General features: G+C 59.0%; 1 protein-coding gene across 3 annotated transcripts in view; it reads right to left on the bottom strand.

Annotated features, from left to right (window-relative positions):
• The window catches only part of EYA2 (EYA transcriptional coactivator and phosphatase 2), a 208,932-nt gene that overhangs the window by 125,797 nt on the left and 64,363 nt on the right, over positions 1–18,772 (bottom strand). For all 3 annotated transcript variants that reach the window (XM_062204297.1, XM_062204298.1, XM_062204296.1), the window contains exons 2-4: positions 15,505–15,623; positions 1,824–1,869; positions 579–721 (exon numbers count right to left, since the gene is read on the bottom strand). In XM_062204297.1, coding sequence (XP_062060281.1) covers positions 579–721; positions 1,824–1,869; positions 15,505–15,613 — 298 coding nt within the window. In that variant the 5' untranslated portion in view covers positions 15,614–15,623. The remainder of the gene's footprint in view (positions 1–578; positions 722–1,823; positions 1,870–15,504; positions 15,624–18,772) is intronic.

Here is an 18,772-nt window from a genome sequence, read left to right as displayed (position 1 = left end):
GGGCAGCGCCCACACTCGAGGCCGGGGTGGGGGTTGCCATTCTCCTGACAGTCACCCTGCTCTCCCTGCTTCTCTCCCTCCACCTCCTTGCCTCGCTCTTGATGCGGTCACATGACCCAGTCTGAGCCAATGCTGACTCAGATTCTAGTGGACGGACCGGGAAGGACGGGCTCTGGCACTCAGGGTGCGGAGCTGAAAGGTGCAAACCCAGAGCTGCCGGGCCCCATCTCGGCTGCCACATGAGCAGAAAGCCCCCGAGGATGGAACGAGCCAGACCCTCGTGATGTCCTGTGAGCGCCTGGACCCAGCCATACCTGATGTCTGTGGTATCCTCAGCTCTCCCAGATATGCAAATCATTAACTTTTCATTTTACCTAAACCAGCTCGGGCCACGTCTCTGATTCTTTCAGCCAAAATAGGCCTTGACATAATCTCTAGAATCGGAGCCACGTTTAAAGCGCTGCCTGCTGTCTCCGATCCCAAGTAAAGCGACTGCGTCGATCGTTCTGCATTTAAGGGAGGCGCCAGGGCACTAGAAAGAGCTCGGTGTGGGGACCCCGGGGGGAGCTGGTACTCACTGTAAGAGGGGATCCCGTAGGCTTGCGCTGGAGGTGGGTAAGCTGCGTAGGGGGCAGCCTGCTGGATGCCCGCGCTGTACTGCGTCTGGCCATAGGCTGCCATGGCTGGGGGCGCCGGGCTGGGCAGGATGCGTGGGCCAGGCCTGTGTGGAAGGAGAGAAGATGGAGTCCCAGCCCAGTCCAGCCTCCCCGGCCCCCATGGCTGGTATCAACACTGCCATCACCCTCCCGGTAGAGACTCCGCACGTGTTCATTAAGCCCCATTCCACTTCCCTCGTCCTGGTTACATTTCACGTTCCTCTCCTCTTTGCCGCCTAGATTTGATCATGTGACCAGGTGCCATCCAATGGCCGCCGTAAGCTACAACCAGGCCGGGTTGAGGGAGACCCCTGGTCCCTGCCCCCTCTCCTCTCCGGGCAGCAGAGCCCAGGGGAGCACCCGGCTCCCTGAGGCAGCTTGTGGAGAGGAGCTGCCCTGAGACAGCGTTTTGTTCCAAAACACAAAACAAACTTAACCGCGCTGGAGGCGCTGGCGGCAGTGCAGCCATGTGGCCCAGCCACCCCGACCCCAGCTCCCCGAGACACCTTCGGGAGGGGCAGGGAGGCTAAGCCAATGCCCTCCTTCTAAACTGCTTCTCCACCTGGCTCCTGGCCAAACGGGGGCTCTGCACACACAGCGGGTCCAAGGGGACAGCCCTGGAGGGCACCCCAGGGCCCTGGCCAGCCCTGCCTACAGCCCAGCTCCACGGCCCGGGGTGTCCCCCGGCAGCGGCTGGGTTTTCATGGCCCCCAGCTGCGAACCTGATGTGCTGCCCAGAAGCCCCGAGTCCCGGGTACCAGAGTTGATGGGATTTGGGGGCAAGGTGGAATGCATGCACTGTGGAGCGGGAAGGGGGGATGGGAGGGAGGGATTGCAGGACGCAAGGGGGCCGGGGAGGGGGAGGCCGGGAGAGGGAGAAGGGAGAAGGTAAGGCAGAGTGAGGGGAGGGGAGGAGAGACAGGGAGAGAGGAACCGAGGTGTGGACAGGGAGAGAGAAGCAGGAAGAACGTCACGGTGAGCGCCCACCGAGCAGGGCTCCTGGCCCCCCGTAAGCCATTTTCCCCGTTTTGCTCAGTTCCTAAAGCAGGCAGCAGGAGGCGCCCTCCCTGGTGGGGAGGCTGAGGCCCGGGAGGCGCGAGGCTGCTCGGCCAGCAGGTGCACGCGCTCCACTCTCCCAGAAAGCAGACAGGGAGCGCGTTCACTCACCTTGCCAGGAGCTGGGACACGGTGGGAGGGGCCGATCCGGTGAGGCCTGCGGGGAGAGGAAAGGCAGTGTTCAGCTCTCGGCCAGTGCTCCGCAGAAGCCGGGATGCTCCCCACACCGCTTAGCCAAGGAGCAACAGTCTAGCACTCTCCTCTGAGAGGGGGCCAGAACCCTTTCTGGGTGAGCTGCGTTTCCGGGTTCTCCATGCCAGACGGCACCCACAGTATCTTGAAACATCAGCACAGCATCCATTCTCCCGCCCATTGTACAGATAGGAAAATTGAGGCCATACAATGTGCTTGAGCCAGACCACCTGACTAGAGAACAGCACAGCCGTGGCCTGAGCCAAGTGTGTGCCATTTCCACTCTTGGGTGGGGAACCCCTGCCTCAGTGGCAGCCCCAGCAGCTCCAGACGGCAAGTTCTGCCGCTCTGAGTGCCCGAAGTCTACAGCCTTTCTCCCCGGGACATCATCACCTTGATGTTCGCCCTCTCCCTCCCCACGTGCAGCCTGTGGGGTTCAGGTGGGGCTGGCCCCAGCCCTTCAGGGGAGGGCACATCTGGGCTGAGCTCCCAAGGCCAGTGCCTCTCTCAGCACCACGGGACACCCGGCATCCAACCAGCGAGGAGACAGCTGGTGACAAGCGACAGATGGCAGGGGACGGAATGAAGCCAGGCGAGGCGATGGCCAGAGTGGCCGTTCACCGGCTACGTCGGCAGAGTGCGACTCAGCGGCCCCCTGCAGAGTGGGGGGCAGGTGCTAGGTGCAGGGACTCAGCTGCCAATCCACCCCCCGACCCCGCTAGCCAGGAGCCCCGGTCTGTCCAGCTCACGCTTCCGGCTCTAAGCCCAGCAGGTTGCCTAGGCTTCGGGTCTCAGGGTCCTCCCCTGTGCCCTGGGCATAAAACTGCTCACACACAAGGCTGAGGGCCATAGCGTGAGAGGCTGCTCCCACGACTCACCTGACGCTGTGTGTCAAGCTCCCTTTTAAATGGCTGCCCTGGCTCCAGGGTTTTGAGCCCCATAACCAGGCTCAGCTAACTGCCTAACACATGGCCTTATGTGCCCTGGGAGGCAAGCGTCACTGCCCCCACTGCACAGATGAGCACACTGAGGCTACAAAGCTCAAGTGCCCTGCTCAAGCCACACGGCTGTGGGCCGGGGAACTGGGCCTTGAGCCCACGGGCTCTGCGAGTCCAAAGCTGAAACCCTGATTGGCCTCCCTGGCTGTGTCACCGTCTACTCAAGTCCCAACCCCCAGGTGGGACCTGCAGTCCTGTTAGAGCTACAGCCAGAACAACCATATCAGTGTGTGATGCTTATCCAAGGTGTAGATGTGAGGAGGCGCCTGTGTGTGTGCACTGATCAGCAGTATAAAATTTTATTTCTGGGGCTGGCGCTGTGGCATAGCAGGTAAAGCCGCCACCTCCAGTGCCAGTATCCTATATGGGTGCCAGTTCAAGTCCCAGCTGCTCCACTTCCGATCCAGCTCTCTGCTATGGCCTAGGAAAGCAGTGGAAGATGGGCCAAGTCCTTGGGCCCCTGCACCCACGTGGGAGACCCGGAAGAAGCTCCAGGCTCCTGGCTTTGGGTCGGCGCAGCTCTGGCAGTTATGGCAAACTGGGGAGTGAACCAGCAGGTGGAAGACCTCTCTCTCTCTCTCTCTCTCTCTCTCTCTCTCTGTGCCTCTGCCCTTCAAATAAACATTTAAACCTTAAAAAAAAATGTTATTTCTGGGGGTGGGTGTTTGGACTAGCGGCTGAGATGCTGGGTTGAGTCCTGGCTCCACGCCTCTTCCCAGCTTCTGTTAACGCAGACCCTGGGAGGCACAGTGAGGGCTCACAGGGTTGGGCTCTTGCCACCACAGGTGAGACCCGAGATGGATCCCTGCTTCTGCCTCGCTGTGGGCATTTGGGGACCTCGGTCTCTATCTGGGTCTCTGAAATAAAAAGGTTAGTGCCTTAAAACCACCACCACTTAACAATGTTTCTTATTATGTATCACATTTAAAAAGGTCAGGATAGCAGTGGTCTAACATCCAGGAAAGCCCCGGCACACAGCAGGTGCTCACACAATGCTCACTTCCCTACCCTGGGCTTGCTCCCCCGGGCAGGGCCCCGAGTCCCCGTCTTCCTCTTCCCCAGACCACAGAGGGATCCGCCTCATTCTGAAGCCACCGCCTCGTTCCTGGTAAACGCACACGACTCAGGTGTATTTGGTAACATGTGAGATGTTGAATTAAACATGTGAAGGTTTTCCGCAATAAATATGTAAATATTCATCAAGATCTCAATCTACCTATGGAAGCAACATCCCCGCGGGCTCTGATGAACTCCCCAGGTCTCCCTCGAGTGATCTGCATGTCTGCCCACCCTGCACCTCTGCAGCACCGAGCAGCCTGACCTGCCTCCCCCTCCCCCGCGGGCTAGTCCCCTCTCCTGCCCCAAGCCCACAGCCCATCCCATTGCCTTCCCACCGGAGCAACCCCAGGAAAACTGGGCAGGCATGCACCAGGCATCTGTAAGGGCAAAGCAATTTTCCTCTTGCAATTGCGTGAATTTTGAAACACTCAGGTTTTTAAGCATTTTTCTACTCAGGCTGGGCACTGTATGTGGAAGCTCCTCTTCTCCTTCCTATCCCCCCCCCCCCCACTTCCCTTTCTACTTCCTGCTGCCGCTGGTGCATCGCTGCTACAGCTGCAGGAGACCCGCTCCCTACTGCAGGCCAGAATGTCTCAGGGACAGCCCCCAGCCTGGCACCTTTCTTATTTATTTATTTATTGATTTATTTGACAGGTAGAGTTACAGATAGTGAGAGAGAGAGAGAGAGAAAGGTCTTCTTTCCATTGGTTCACTCCCCAAATGGCCGCCACGGCCAGCGCTGCGCCGATCCAAAGCCAGGAGCCAGGAGCTTCTTCCTGGTCTCCCATGCGGGTGCAGGGGCCCAAGCACCTGGGCCATCCTCCACTGCTTTCCCAGGCCACAGCAGAGAGCTGGACTGGAAGAGGAGCAACTGGGACTAGAACCTGGGGCCCATATGGGATGCTGGCGCCACAGCTGGAGGATTAACCAAGTGAACCATGGCATCCATCTTCCATCTTCCATCCCCTGGTTCACTCCTCAAATGTCTGCAACAGCCAGGGCTGGGCCAGGTTGAAGCCAGGAGCCAGGAGTTCCATCTGGATCTCCCATGTGGGGGCAGGGGCCCAAGCCCTTGGGCCATCCTCCACTGCTTGCCCAGGCACATTAGCAGGGAGCTGGATCCAAAGCAGAGCAGCTGGGACAGGAACTGCTACTTTCCCAGCTAGAGCCAAAGTGGAGGAGCTGTGGGTCAAGCCAGTTCTGACACAGGATGCTGGGGTGGCAGGCGGTGGCTTAGCCCTCTGTGCTCCTGTGCCAGCCCCTTCCCCGCTTCCTTGCCTCGCAGTCGACAGATCTGAAGGTCTGTGGAGACGTAAAGCACCTTAGTGGAGCAGGAACACTGCGACTGAGAATGAAGACGGAAGCCCCACGCAAGAATAGCAATGCTTATCAGGGCCACACACATGCTGGATCCCAAACCAGGACACACAGGCACACTGGTCAGGAGCCAGAGCAAGGCTTGTCCCACGCAGCGTGCAGAGGGCAAGAGGCAGCCGGGATAGAAACCTGTGTTACCACACTCCTTTAACACACACGGTACAGGCCCCCTGCTGGTCTCCCCAACCCTATCTGGTGATAGCACTTAAACTTCACAGCGGGACCAGCTGGGCCAGCCGCCAGTCAGTGTCCATGGCGGGACCAGCTGGGCCAGCCACCAGTCGGCATCCTTCCAAAGGCACAGGTCGAGAGGCAAGGGTGAGGCTGGAGGTGTTAGCAGGATTCGCTGTCACAAAGACAAGCCTGGGGATGTCAGGTCAGAGCCTGGGCACGCACACTGCAGGCGGACACCCGGGGGACAGGTCCACCCCCGCACACCGGGGTGCTGCCCTGCCCAGCGCCACGGCCGGCACATCACAGCTGGTAAGAGGGGTGGAGGGGGCTCTGACGGTGATCCCGAGTCCCTCCACGGTGCCATGGTTGTCCCAGGCCCTGGCTGGGGGCAGGGGACAGGGGATGGGAAGCTGGAGATCTACAGAGGGAAGGCTACACATCTCCTGGATCACCCTGTCCTAAGCATGGGCCATTAGTACAAGGGACAGAGAAGGTGATCCTCTGACACCACTCTTAGGTGAGCCCTGGGCAAGAGGTGCCCCTCTGGTGATGGTGGGACCTGGTTCTGGGCAAAGGATGGAGATGAACTTCCCGTCCATTACAACTCCCCTGTTCTCAATGTGCTGTGTCACTGAGCTCACCTGGGTGGACTCAAAGTTCAAGACCAAGGTCGACTTAAAGCCACTTGGCCAGCAACCTGGCTCTCAGCAGGGCAGCCTCCTCCCTGAGGAATCTGAGGCAGGAACCTCAGGCTGTGCACTAATACAGACTTGCAAATTACTGAAAGTAAACACAATGAATCTCCACTCAGAGGTCACTCGTATGGGGGCCAAGACGTTAATGCAGGCTGAGGACCCAGCATCTGAGATGCTTGGGACCAGAAGAGTTTCTGGCTTTGGGTATTTTCAGAATTTGGAATATTTGCCTATGTGTAATGAGATCACTTGGTGATAGCTCTAAATCTAAAGTCAAAATTCATTTGTGATTTTTCTTAAAGAGTCATTTATTTATTTTAAAGGCAGAGTTAGAGAGAGAAGAAGAGGGAGAGAGAGAAGATCCATCCTCAAATGGACACAACAGCTAGGGCCAGCCCAGGCTGAAGCCGGGAGCCTTGAACTCCATCCGGGTCTCCCATGCGGGTGGGAGGTGCTCACGTACTTGGGAGATGCCGCCTTCCCAGGGCACGAGCAGGGAGCTGGATCAGAAGCAGTGCAGCTGAACTTGAACTCGTGTTCTGATACAGGATGCCAGCGACTTAACCTGCTGTGTCACCACACTGGCCCCATTCATGCTTCGTACACACGTAGCCTGAAGGTAGTTTTACACAATAATTTTGTGCACGGAACACGCACACGGTGTGGAATTTTCCACTTGCGGCATCACACCAGCACTCAAAAACTTTCAGATCTTGGCGCACTTCAGATCTGGGGAGTAGGGACGCTCAAGCTGTCCGTACGTGCAAAGCCGAGACCCCGTTTCCACGCGCGGTGAGAGAAGCTGGAACGTGCGTGTGTGACTGGGTGTGAGGGGTTCTGTGATGTAACTTCCACAAGGACACACGCAGACCAACTGAGGCGCGGCTCGCACCTCCTGGGCCCAAACCCGAGACCCACGCCTTGTTGTTCCTTAGCGCAATGCTCTTTCCAAAGACGGCAGGTGGGCTTAGGGGCTCAGCTGTGACTTAGCCATGTGACCTTGTGCCTGTCTCTCTGAATCTCGGTTTTCTCATCTGAAAAATGGGGCACCACCTGCAGCTGAGGCAGGCACCAGGCAGACAGGAACTGCTCCTTCCGCAGGAGCTATTATTAGCCTGCCACACTCCTGGGGGCCGTGGCTTAAGCCACTTAAATCCACGAGCATGATCCGAATGTACACACTCTTTTCACCTCTCGCTGGAAGCACTAAGAAGCTGATGATTCTGTAAGCTGTTAGGTTGCCTAACTGGGCCCCAGGGGCTGGCTTCTAACGGCTCCCCAGTGAGACGATACAATGCTAGAGCTGGCAGGATGTCTCAGCGGTCCTGTCTGTGAACGGTGCGTGTCTGGGAATGGTGCTTGTCTGTGAACGGTGCGTGTCTACAATGGTGTGTGTCTACGAATCGGCTCAGCTGCGCTCCCTCGTGCACGTGGTTGAAACCTTGCCCCTGGAGGAACCTGGAAGTGTGTGCCCCCAGTTCGACTCCCACTGAATGACACGTCATCTGTGTCTGTGGTGACAGTGCCAAGGACAGCCAGGACCGAGCCGACACATCCCAGAGTGTGTTGCTTCCAGAGCCCTGCACACCTGCTCTCCCGCTGGAGTCGTCACAGACGTGTTTGTACACAGATGAGACTCGGGAACGAGGCCTGGGCCTTGTGGATGAGGTCATTGTTTTGAAATGAACGGGGGGGGGGGGGGGCGGCAGGTGTGGAAGTGCAGTGGGTGAAGCCACCACTTGGGATGTCCACGCTGCGCACTGGGGTGCTGGCTCAATCCTGGCTGCTCTGTTTCTGATCCAGTTTCCTGTTCATGCACCAGGGAGGTACTCCAAGTACTTGGGTCCCTGCTATCCACATGGGAAACCTGGACGGAGTTCCTGACTCCTGGCTTTGGCCTGTTCCAGTTCTGGCTGTTGCTGCCATTTGGAGACGAACCAGCAGATGAAGATCTCTTTCTCTCACTGTGGCTTTCAAATAAATAAATACATTTTTTAAACAATGAATTTGGGGACTGGGTGTTTGCTACAACAGCTGTTTGGGACCTCAGCACCCCATATTCGAGTGCCTGGTTCGAGTCCCAGCTATTCCAGTTTCTGCAAATGTCCTCCCTGGGAGGCAGCAGATGGTGGCCCAAAGGACTCAGGTACCTGCCACCTGTGCGGGAGACCTGGATGGAGCTCTGGGCTCCTGGCTTCAGCTTGGTCCAGTTCTGGCTGTTGTAGACATTTGAGGAGTGAACCAATAGATGCTATCTGTCACTGTCTATCTCTAAATAAAATCTAAAACTGTGACACAGTGAGTAAAGCCTCCATTTGCAGCGCCGGCATCCAAAATGGGCAGTGTTTTGTGTCCCGGCTGCTCCTCTTCCAATCCAGCTCTGCTCTGGCCTGGGAAAGCAGAAGAAGATGGCCCACATGCCTGGGCCCCCACACCATCGTGAGACACCTGGAAGAAGCTCCTGGCTTCGGATTGGCCTAGCTCTGGCCATTGGGGCCATTTGGGGAGTGAATCAGTGGATAGAAGATTCCTCTCTCTGTCTCTTCCTCTCTCTCCACTCTGCCTTTTCAAATAAATAGATAAATCTTTAAAAAATTAAGTTTATGTCAAGGGAGCTATTTTACAGAAACGTGAGTGAGTGGGTGTGGGACAGGGGGTCCAGATACACAAGCAGACGCTGGCCGGGGGGCTTGGGGCCAGGGAGGGGTGAAGGGGGCATCAGAGCTCGGGCCTCTCCACCCAGGGGGCTGGCAGCCTCCTCAGCCCTGGAGCAGTGCACACCAAGCACCGCTGCAGGTGGCGCTGAGCTGGGGGCGGAGGCCCAGAGCCGGCTTGGGCAGGGAAGGGGGTGCTGAGGTCTGGCTCAGGACGTGGCCTGGGCTCAGCTCTGGGCAGCTCAAGCTGGCTGGGATGAACTGAACCAAAGCCCAGCAGCCCCAACCTGGCGCTGCAGAGACTGCAAACACGTGCTGGCCACGCCCAGGGCAGCTTGGGAGGCGCAGGGAGGCCGCCGGGCAGCCTGGCTGTAGCTGCTGGTCTCGCGTCTCCCGGAAACACTTAATGAGAAGACAGCATCAGCGTTTGGAAACGCATCTGCACTTTCAAAGAGAAAACATTCCTCCATCCAGCTCGCCGCCCTCCTTCCGGGAGCCAGGACAGAATTCAAATCCAGTTCTCCCTGAATAGGGAGGAAGCATGGGTCATATTTCCCACCCAGCTCCTCCCGGCCCGGGACTGCACACTTTGTCTCCTTAATGACCCACTCAGGTCTTTAGTGTCACCTGTTCTTAATGAGGCAGGGGGTGTGGGGGACACCTTCCCAGGGACTCAGAGCCAGTGTCAACCGAAAGTACCCGGAGTTGTTCAAGGTCACTCTGTATATATCTGTCAACAATCCTGCCATCCACCCACCCACCCACCCAGCCAAACACCCACCCAGCCATCCATCCACCCACCCACCCAGCCATCCATCCACCCACCCAGCCATCCACCCATCCCACCTACCCACCCACCCATCCATCCCACCCACCTACCCATCTACCCAGCCACCCACCTACCCAGCCACTCACCCAGTCATCCATCCCACCCGCCCATACACCCAGCCATCAATAATTTTGAAAGACTGCCTAGGAGCCAGGCTACAGGTTGTATGCTAGACAGGAACAGGAATCTAAACATCTACAGGAGGGGGTCTGTGGGAAAACAGAACGATAACGCCCACTTCCCGTGAACCTGCTGAAGCCCACGCATATACCCAGGATCACGAAACTGTCTTGGTCCTGGAGGAACTGAGCACGGAGAACTGTGGTTCACAATGCCGGATGCACGATGAACTTGACTGGCTGCCTGGGTCCCACCCCAAACCCAGCAAAGACACCTGCCAGGTGACTCCAACACACAGCTAGGTCTGAAAATCAGGGCTGGAGCCTGGTTCTCAGAGCGTGGTCCCTGGCCAGCAGCACCTGGGGCTAGCTAGCAATGCACAGTCCCAGGTGCCAGCCCACAGCACAGCCTGAGAATCACTGGGCTACAGCCAGGCCACTCAGAGAGAGGCTGACTTACCCGCAGCACGGGCATCAGCTGGGAGCTTGTGAGACCTGCAGCCTCACGGGGTCCCCAGGTGACCCCGCACGTGAGGAGGGAGACAAAGCTGACGCCTGCTGAGTGTCGGCAAAGCCTAGAGCAAGCATCATCCCACCAGCCCTCCCTGGCCACAGGTCCCCGCGGTGGTCACTCAGCCACATTCCTCGTCTGTCCATGGCGCTTGTATGTGCCCCACACCCGCGCCAGGGCCTGGCCCATGGCAGGCATCTGGGAGCAATGCGTCTACTGCAGGCACAAGGCAGCGAACACAGTCCTCATCGCCCAGAAGAGGAGACTGAGGCAGGAGAAGGGTGGACGAGCCTGAGCACTTGGGCCATCTTCTGTTGCCTTCCCAAGCTCATTAGCAGGCAGGTGGATTGGAAGCGGAGCAGCCGGGACTAGAACTGGCGCTCATATGGGATGCTGGTGTCGTGGGCTGCAGCTTAACCCACGGTGCCCCAATGCTGGCCCCAGTGCTGTCATTTCTACAGTAAAGGCACAAGGACATACAGCCATGGCACTGCATTAATTACACGAATGCACATCTATCCATATGGAGCTGCACAGCAAACAGCCTTCCACGGCAGACACACAACACGGCCACAGCTGGTGACTCGTAGGCCCGGTGAGACTGAATTGAGCGGCCGTGGTCAGGAGCACGCGGGCCAGTGTTCCAGGTTCCATAAGGACGGTGCATGTATGGTTCACCTGGTGACTGGAAACTGATCTGTGTTAAAAACAGACACGGGGCGGGCACGTGAGCCAGGGGCGAAGGTGCCACTTGGGACACCCGCGTGCCTTTGTCAGAACGCCTGGGTTCAAGCCCAGATTCCTGCGAGAGAGGGCAGGGGATGGCTCCAGGGCTTAGGGCCGGGCCAGCACGTGACAGACCTGCTCAGAGCTCCCGGCTCCTGGCTTCAGCCCCGCCCAGGCCCTGCTGACCCGGGCTCTTCTGGAGCAAACCAATGAGTGGGAGCTTAATTTCTGTCTGTCTGCTTTTCAGATACTTCAAATGTAAGCACACACACTACATGCATGTGCAGCCACACATGGCACACACACACATGTGCACACACCCCACACATGCACACTCACAACCACATACGTGTGCACACACAATGCATGCACAACCACACGTGTGCACACACCACACATATGTATATGCACCGCACATATGTGCACACACACTGCACACGCATGGAGGAAAGAAGGGGCGCTCCAGGCAGGGCACCAGCGTGGGCAGGGCTGTGGGCCGTGGGCCACCTGGGCTCAGAGAGCAGCGCCCTCGCTCATCATCAATCGCTCGTCTTGCAGAGCCTCTGGCTCCGCCTTCCCCCCATCACTCCCCATCCATCTCCCATGCGCCCACGGTGAGCCACGTGCCGCTCTCAGCAGTGGGACGCCCTGGTGACTGAGGACAGACGGGTCCCCCTAACGCCCGGGAACGACGGAGCAGCCTCTGAGGACTGACCACAGGACTCTGAAGGCAGCCAGGACACGAAACAGGCTGGCGGCCTCCGGCTCGCCCCTCCTCGCTCATCCAGAATCGCAGCCCCCCCTGCCTCCACCACCTCTCCCCGGGTTGCTGCCACGCCTTCCCCCACCGGTCTCCTGGTTCCCACTCCACCCTGACCCACTCTCACACGCACCCTGAAGGATCCAGTCAACCCACAAGGTCACCCGTCCTCTGCTCAAACCCTGCCCCGTTCCCTTCTCACTCAAGGTGGAAGACAAAGTCCCTCCAATGGCCCATGGAGCATGCGCGGTCATCGCTCTGGCCTCATCTGCCCTACTCATCTCCTGCCCCAGCAGCCTCCTCACTGCTGTCCCAGGGCCTTTGCACTTGCTGTTTGTTATCTGTGCCAGCCTCACGTCCACCAGCTCCCTCCCGCAGGGTCTGCGAGGGCAGGGTTTCCTGTGCTGTGTGGGAGCAGCGCTGGAGCTGTGGCTGCACAAACACTGGCTGAATAAATGAATGAACATATGAATGAATGAGGGAAGGAGGGAAAGAAGGGGGGAGGGAGGGGAACTTCCTATAGGGGAGACCTCTCTAACGAGCGGGAGGAGGAGACGACGGCCCGGCAGGGCCCGGAGGGAGACCGGGCAGGCAGAGCACGGAGCAGACCCAGGCTTTTCAGCTGAAGCCAAGGGAGAGAGGGCAGGGGCTGGGCCCCCCGGAAGTGGAGGGGGCAGGGGACAGACACCTGGAGCCCCGTGGCCCAGGGCAAGGGATTTCGATTTGATTCCATCCTTTGGAAAACGCAAAGTCCTCAGCACGTTGTGGCTCATTTCACCATATCAACTCTACACGGTCAGCAGAGTAATTATTCCCATTTAACAGGTGGGGTGAGTGAGCCCCAGAGAGGTCAGACAGAGGCGGGAACAAATGGCGGGAGGCGGGAACACACGGCAGGAGGCGGGGGCGGCTTCCTGGGCCCATGCTCCCTCCAGAACCCCCTGCAGGCCCTGGGCTTCACACCTGCCTGGGGTCCTCCTTTGAGCTGGACCCTTTAAGCCATTCAGCAAAGGGCGTGGCTCATGGGGAGGGCGAAGAGGCCAGGCATGGCCCTGCAGGCGGTGAGGCCTGAAATGGCTCGTGGGGTCCCCGCAGAGACACGAGAGCTCACACCACCTCCAGAGCCAGACGACAACGCTGCACTGCAGCCCTTCCCTGCCTGCCCCACCTGCCCTGAACTTGGGAGTGACCGTGACCTCCCTCCGCTTGCTACACGGCTCCATCCCTGGTCCAACGTCCCCGACAAGCCAGAGTTGCAGGCCCAGGCCTGCTCGCAGGTCCCACGGCCGCGGGACCCCTGGCTCTGCAGGCTCTTGGCGCTCAGCAGGCAGGGACTGAGCAGGGGTCTAGAAGTGGGAGCTCCAGGGCCAGGGACGTGGCACGGGTAAAGCTGTGACGCCCGTGTCCCACATCCGAGCAATGGGTTGAGTCGTGGCTGCTCCGCTTCTGGTCCAGCTTCCTACTAATGCCCCTGGGAAGGCAGTGGAAGATGGCCCACACACCTGGGCCCCTGTGCCCACGTGGGAGACCCGGATGGAGCTCCTGGCTCCTGCTCGGCCTGGCCCACCCATAGCTGCTGTGGCCACTTGGGGAGTGAACCAGCAGATGGAAGACCTCTCTCCCTTCCTCTGTCTCTCCTCCTCATCCTTTCTCTCTGTCACTCTGCCTTTCAAATACATAACTACAAACAAAAAAAGACGTGGGAACCCCAGAGCCAAACTGCCCGCGTGTGATTCCCGTGTGAGATGGGCTCCCAGCCTAGCAGGGAGACACAGGTGAGTGCTCCAACGAGGAGCTCACTTCTGGAGCGAGACTGCCCAGGTTCAAACAGCGGCGGCCACTTAGCTCTGCCACCCCCCTCAAGCTGCTTCCTCCTGTGCCTCAGTTTCCCCGTGTGTAAATTAAGTCCACAGCGTTGTGTCGGTGTTCACTCTAATGAGCCGATGCACACGGCACATGGCTCGGAGGAGGAGAACGAATCAGACTCACATGGTCATGACCGGTGCCTGGCACCAAGTACGTGCTCAGTAAAGCTCAGGACAAGAGGAGCGGCCCAGGGGCTCACACCGGCGCCGGCTGCCCTCAGCTCCCACAGGCAGCAGCCAGGCGGGCCTGGCATTGTCAGGAGAAACCCAGATTTCGGCACGAATCCTCCCAGTGTTCATGAGCCCACTTCAACCTCCAACACGGTGTCAATGAAGCCGGGGCACACGCCAGGGCCAGGCGTGGCTGTGGCTGCCGGTCTGCAGCTGTGGATTTGAATCTTTGACTTGGAGGCGGGTGACAACAGAACAGGTGTCACCACGTGCTAAGCACAGCCTCACGTGGTCCTCACCACGCGCACTCCATGCAGTGGGTCGTTCTCATGCCCCCATTGGACAGGCGGGACAACTGAGGCTCACTGCCTGAGCTTGCGTGGCTGGGAGCAGGCCCGGATCCCCCTCTGGGTTCCCTTTCTCATTGCTGCTGGCTCCGAAACACAGAGGGTCTTTTTTTTTTTTATTTTATTTTTTGACAGGCAGAGTGAACAGTGAGAGAGAGAGACAGAGAGAAAGGTCCTCCTTGGTTCACCCTCCGATGGCTGCTGCGGCTGGCGCACCGCGCTGATTTGAAGCCAGGAGCCAGGTGCCTCTCCTGGTCCCAAGGACTTGGGCCATCCTCCACTGCCTTCCCCGGGCCACAGCAGAGAGCTGGCCTGGAAGAGGGGCAACCGGGACAGAATCCTGCGCCCTGACCGGGACTAGAACCCTGTGTGCCGGCGCTGCAGGCAGAGGATTAGCCTAGTGAGCTGCGGCGCTGGCCAACACAGAGGGTCTTAAGATGACGGGGGCTCCTGCCCAGACAGGACAGGATGTTTCTGAATGGGGCCCAGTGCGTGGCTGGCACAGGAGGCTGGGGCCTTCCCTGCACCCAGTGTCGGTGCTGGAGCCGGGTCTCTCTTGGTGGGACCTTTTGGGGGTGGGGGTTGCTCCAGCCTCCCTGCCAGTGCCCTGGGGAAAAGGCATGGCCGTGGTGACAGCGAGAGCGATTCACAGAAGCTGCATTTGCTGCCACGCGGATTCCTCGTGACACTGTGCCCCTCTAGTCCCATGTCCCTCTGGGAGTCCATGGTACCCAGGTAGCGTCTGTGCCCCATGAGCCGGCATCAGACACAGAGCCGGAAGGAGAAACACCGGGTGGGGGTGGTCTCAGGACGCCAGCACCAACCCCGAGGCCGGCGGGATAAAGGGTTAAGCCCGCTGCGCCCAGCCTGGCTGACTCGGGCTCCCCCGCACAGCAAACAATAGCTGGGCTTGTTCGGCCAGAACGAGTTGGGCGGCCTCGTGGGCCAGGAACGCCCCAGACAGCTCCCGCTCCGCTGGTTCCTGGACGCCAGCCCCACCCAAAAGCAAGAGAGCTCCTGCCCTGCCACCCACAGCCGGCCGCGACCCTGGGGACATCCCCGATGGCTTCTCTCGCCCTTGGCGGGGTCGGGGTTTCTTGGACCTGGAGCCCAGGAAAAGCAGCAGAGCCCTGAGCCACCCCCTTGCCCAATCAGAGGAGAGGCAAGGGCGCGGGGGATGCGTGCCCGTGTGCCCGCGTCTCGGTCCGGAGGCCACAGCTGCCGGGGCGCGGAGACTTGTCCTAAGAAGTGCGCCCGTCCCTTCCCGCACCCCTGGGCCGCCGCCTGTCTGTCGGCACCCACGCCAGACGCCTACCTTCGTGGTCCCCGGGCGCCCGCCTGGAGGCGACAGCTGTGCTCCCCGTGGGTGTATCCAGGCAGTGGCTGTTTACGGCAAGGCTGGGTGAGATCACTAGTTCTAGCATTTCCTTGTACCTGGAAAGAAAACAAACGGCAACATAATTTATTCCTTAATTACGCAGGCTCCCTGTCCCCAAGAGGGTGAGCAGCCAAGCTGATTACCCAAAGCCAGCCTTCGGATCCAGGCCACGGCATAGCAGCCCACGGAGTCGCTCGGCAAGGGAGCCATGACTGAAGCCGGGGCCTCACCCCCCTCCAGGGCACGCCGGCCCTCCCTCCCGCTGTGTTCCACCAGGGGAAATGAGGTTTGGGTCTCAGGGAGACAGCCCAGGGCGGGAGGGGACGGCCGCTGGGGAGGGAGCAGGTGGATTCTCAAAGGCCAGAGGCTTGTGGGGGACTTGGAGTTGACCTCCATAAAGACAGGAAGACGGATGGGCTGTCATCTGCGCCGGTGGCCAAAGGCACCGGGGCTATTTGACAAGTCCCTTAGGGCAGCAACCCCACAGCCCCAACCAACACAGACAACCCCTGGCGGCTGGTTCACCCCCGACTGTGATCTGGCGTCACGGGGCAGGGGATGGCGGCGCCAGCTCCTCGGGCAGCTCCCTCTTGCCTGCCTCGGCTCCCATCCACTGTGGCTGCAAACTGGGGTCGCCGTGGAAGGCACGCAACGTGGCATGGGCCGGGCTGGTTTTCAAAGGCTACGCTGCAGCCCCATGGTGACCAGCCACCCCCGCTGTCCTCAGTTGGGCTACGTGTAGGCACGGCCACAGCATCACAAGGCCACATGTGGCTCCACCAGCTGTCATCGCATGAATAGAACCCTGGGGAAGCGATCGGCAGAGCAGGGTTTCACCTCTGGCTCTGCCGTGAAGGTCACAGATCAACCTTGAGTCAGTTACCAAACTGCCCGGAAGGAAAAGCTTCCTTACCCGGAAGGCGGGCCTTGTCACAAGGTCACAAGGTCACGGGGAAGAAGAAGTGATCCTGTGTCCGAACTGAGAAAGCTGAACTCCCACTCACGACGACGGAACGACCGGCCATGGGCCACCTGCTCACGCAGTGAAATACTACACGGCGGTGAAAAGGACAGAACCACCCTCCACACGGTGCCGCTGGAGTTGACCACACAGGCAGAAGGGGGCCACCCCACCGAGTGGCCCTGGTTCTATGAAATTCAAATCCACAAATCAACATCCTATACCGCTGGAGATGCCGCCACAAGCAGCAAGGTGACGGCAGGCACAGGCATGCCAAGCGCCCATTTCAGAATGGCTAACTTGGGAAGGGGTAGGGGGCGGGTGGGGAAAGTGGCTCCCTGGGGTCCCCGCCTGTGTCTGTTGTATTTCAGTTCAAGCCAAGTCTGGCCAGTTGCCTATTTTTGTGTGATCTGTGAGCTCAGAATGGCTTTCAGGTTTTTAAATGATTGAAAAACCATCCCAAGGAGGGTCCTACGCCACGCGGGGAAGCCGTGGGAGAGTCTCAGTGCCAGCAGCGAGGTTTTATCAGGACGCAGCCCTGCTCACTGTCCCGTCCATGGCTGCTTGCTTTTTTACTTATTTATTTGGAAGGCAGAGTGAGTGAGTGAGTGAGTGAGTGAGAGAGAGAGAGAGAGAGAGAGAGGTCTTCCATCTGCTGGTCCACTCCCCAAATGGCCGCAATGGCCAGAGCGGAGCTGATCTGAAGCCAGGAGCCAGGGGCTTCCTCCGGGTCTCCCACGCAGGCCCAGGAGCCCAAGCTCTTGGAGCCATCACCTGCTGTCTTCCAGCGTGTGCAAGTGCAGGAAGCTGGATCAGAAGTGAAGGAACTCGAACCCAGGTCCTCAGATATAGGACGTGGTGTCTCGTATCCCCTGTGCCCGGCGCTGGCCCCCGTAGTGAGAGGAGCGCTTATCCGAGCGCACACACTGAGGAAGCATTGACGTGGCCTTGTCCTCTGCTGAGAGAATATTCCCCACGCATCAGCTTTGGGGGTTTCTGTCCACAGATGCCGAGCCCTCCCAATCCACGTCCACGTGCAACCTCAGTGCCTTCCCTAGACGCCAGGAGGCAGGCCAGGTGCTCTGCTCCTTCCATGCACCCAGGCACACCGCGCCAGCACAGAGCAGGCACGCAGCTACCGCCTGCTGCCACGTTTTTGTCCGTGCTCACTCCCTCCGCTCTTCAGGGTAAGTGCAAATGATGAGAGATGAAAAAGCAAGTGAGAGGCCAGCACCGCAGCTCAATAGGCTAATCCTCTGCCTGCGGCACCGGCACCCCGGGTTCTAGTCCCGGTCGGGGCGCTGGATTCTGTCCTGGTTGCCCCTCTTCCAGGCCAGCTCTCTGCTATGGCCCGGGAAGGCAGTGGAGGATGGCCCAAGTGCTTGGGTCCTGCACCCCATGGGAGACCAGGAGAAGCACCTGGCTCCTGGCTTCGGATCAGCGTGGTGCGCCGGCCACAGCAGCCATTGGAGGGTGAACCAACAGTAAAGGAAGACCTTTCTGTCTCTCTCACTGTCCACTCTGCCTGTCAAAAAATAAAATAAAAAAATAAAATAAAAAGTAAGTGAGGCGGAGAGACAGAGTGCTGGGCTCCAAACACCCAGGTGCCGTGGGTAGCAGAGGCAGCCAAATCCAGGTAAACACAGGGGAACTGTGTTCTCTGCTTCCTGTGGCTTGACAACATTTGTAGTTGTCAGTATTTAAATGCTAGGCAATTTCACATAAAAACCTAGATTTGTGGAAGGTCGGAGAGTGCTGCCATACGCTGTCATGGTGGCCGTCAGCCAGAGCTGAACAGCAGCGGCTCAATGTAGTCACAGCTCAAGGGCCCCAGTTTGCCACAGTCTGCACCACTCCCTAGCGCCTTACAGTTGGCGCAGTTCCGAATCCTCCTGGACCCTCCAGACACCTGCCTTGAGATGCCCAATGGACGTACTGCCCGGAACGCCTGTTGTTTATTGATTTTAGTGAGTGTGGATGTCACCAAGAGCTCACGGGGACCATCCTCACAGACTTCACAGGAGAGCAGGGACCAGCTCGTGAGCTTTAACCCTGGGACAGATGATTGCCATGAATGCTTCCGGCACATTCTCCTTCAAACCTTGCCCAAGATGCTCGAAGGTCAAGGCTGCGTGGAGCTCAGCTGCCACGTTCACTCTGCCACCCAGCGGAGCTTCACCAGATGGGAGAGGAGAGGGGCTGGGCGGGGGGCGTGTGTATCTGAACAAGTGCCCTCCTCCACCA

Source organism: Lepus europaeus, chromosome 10, assembly GCF_033115175.1.
Source record: "Lepus europaeus isolate LE1 chromosome 10, mLepTim1.pri, whole genome shotgun sequence".
Lineage (NCBI taxonomy): Eukaryota > Metazoa > Chordata > Mammalia > Lagomorpha > Leporidae > Lepus > Lepus europaeus.
Note: the sequence above shows the minus strand (reverse complement) of the source record. Positions and strands in the feature narration are given on the sequence as shown.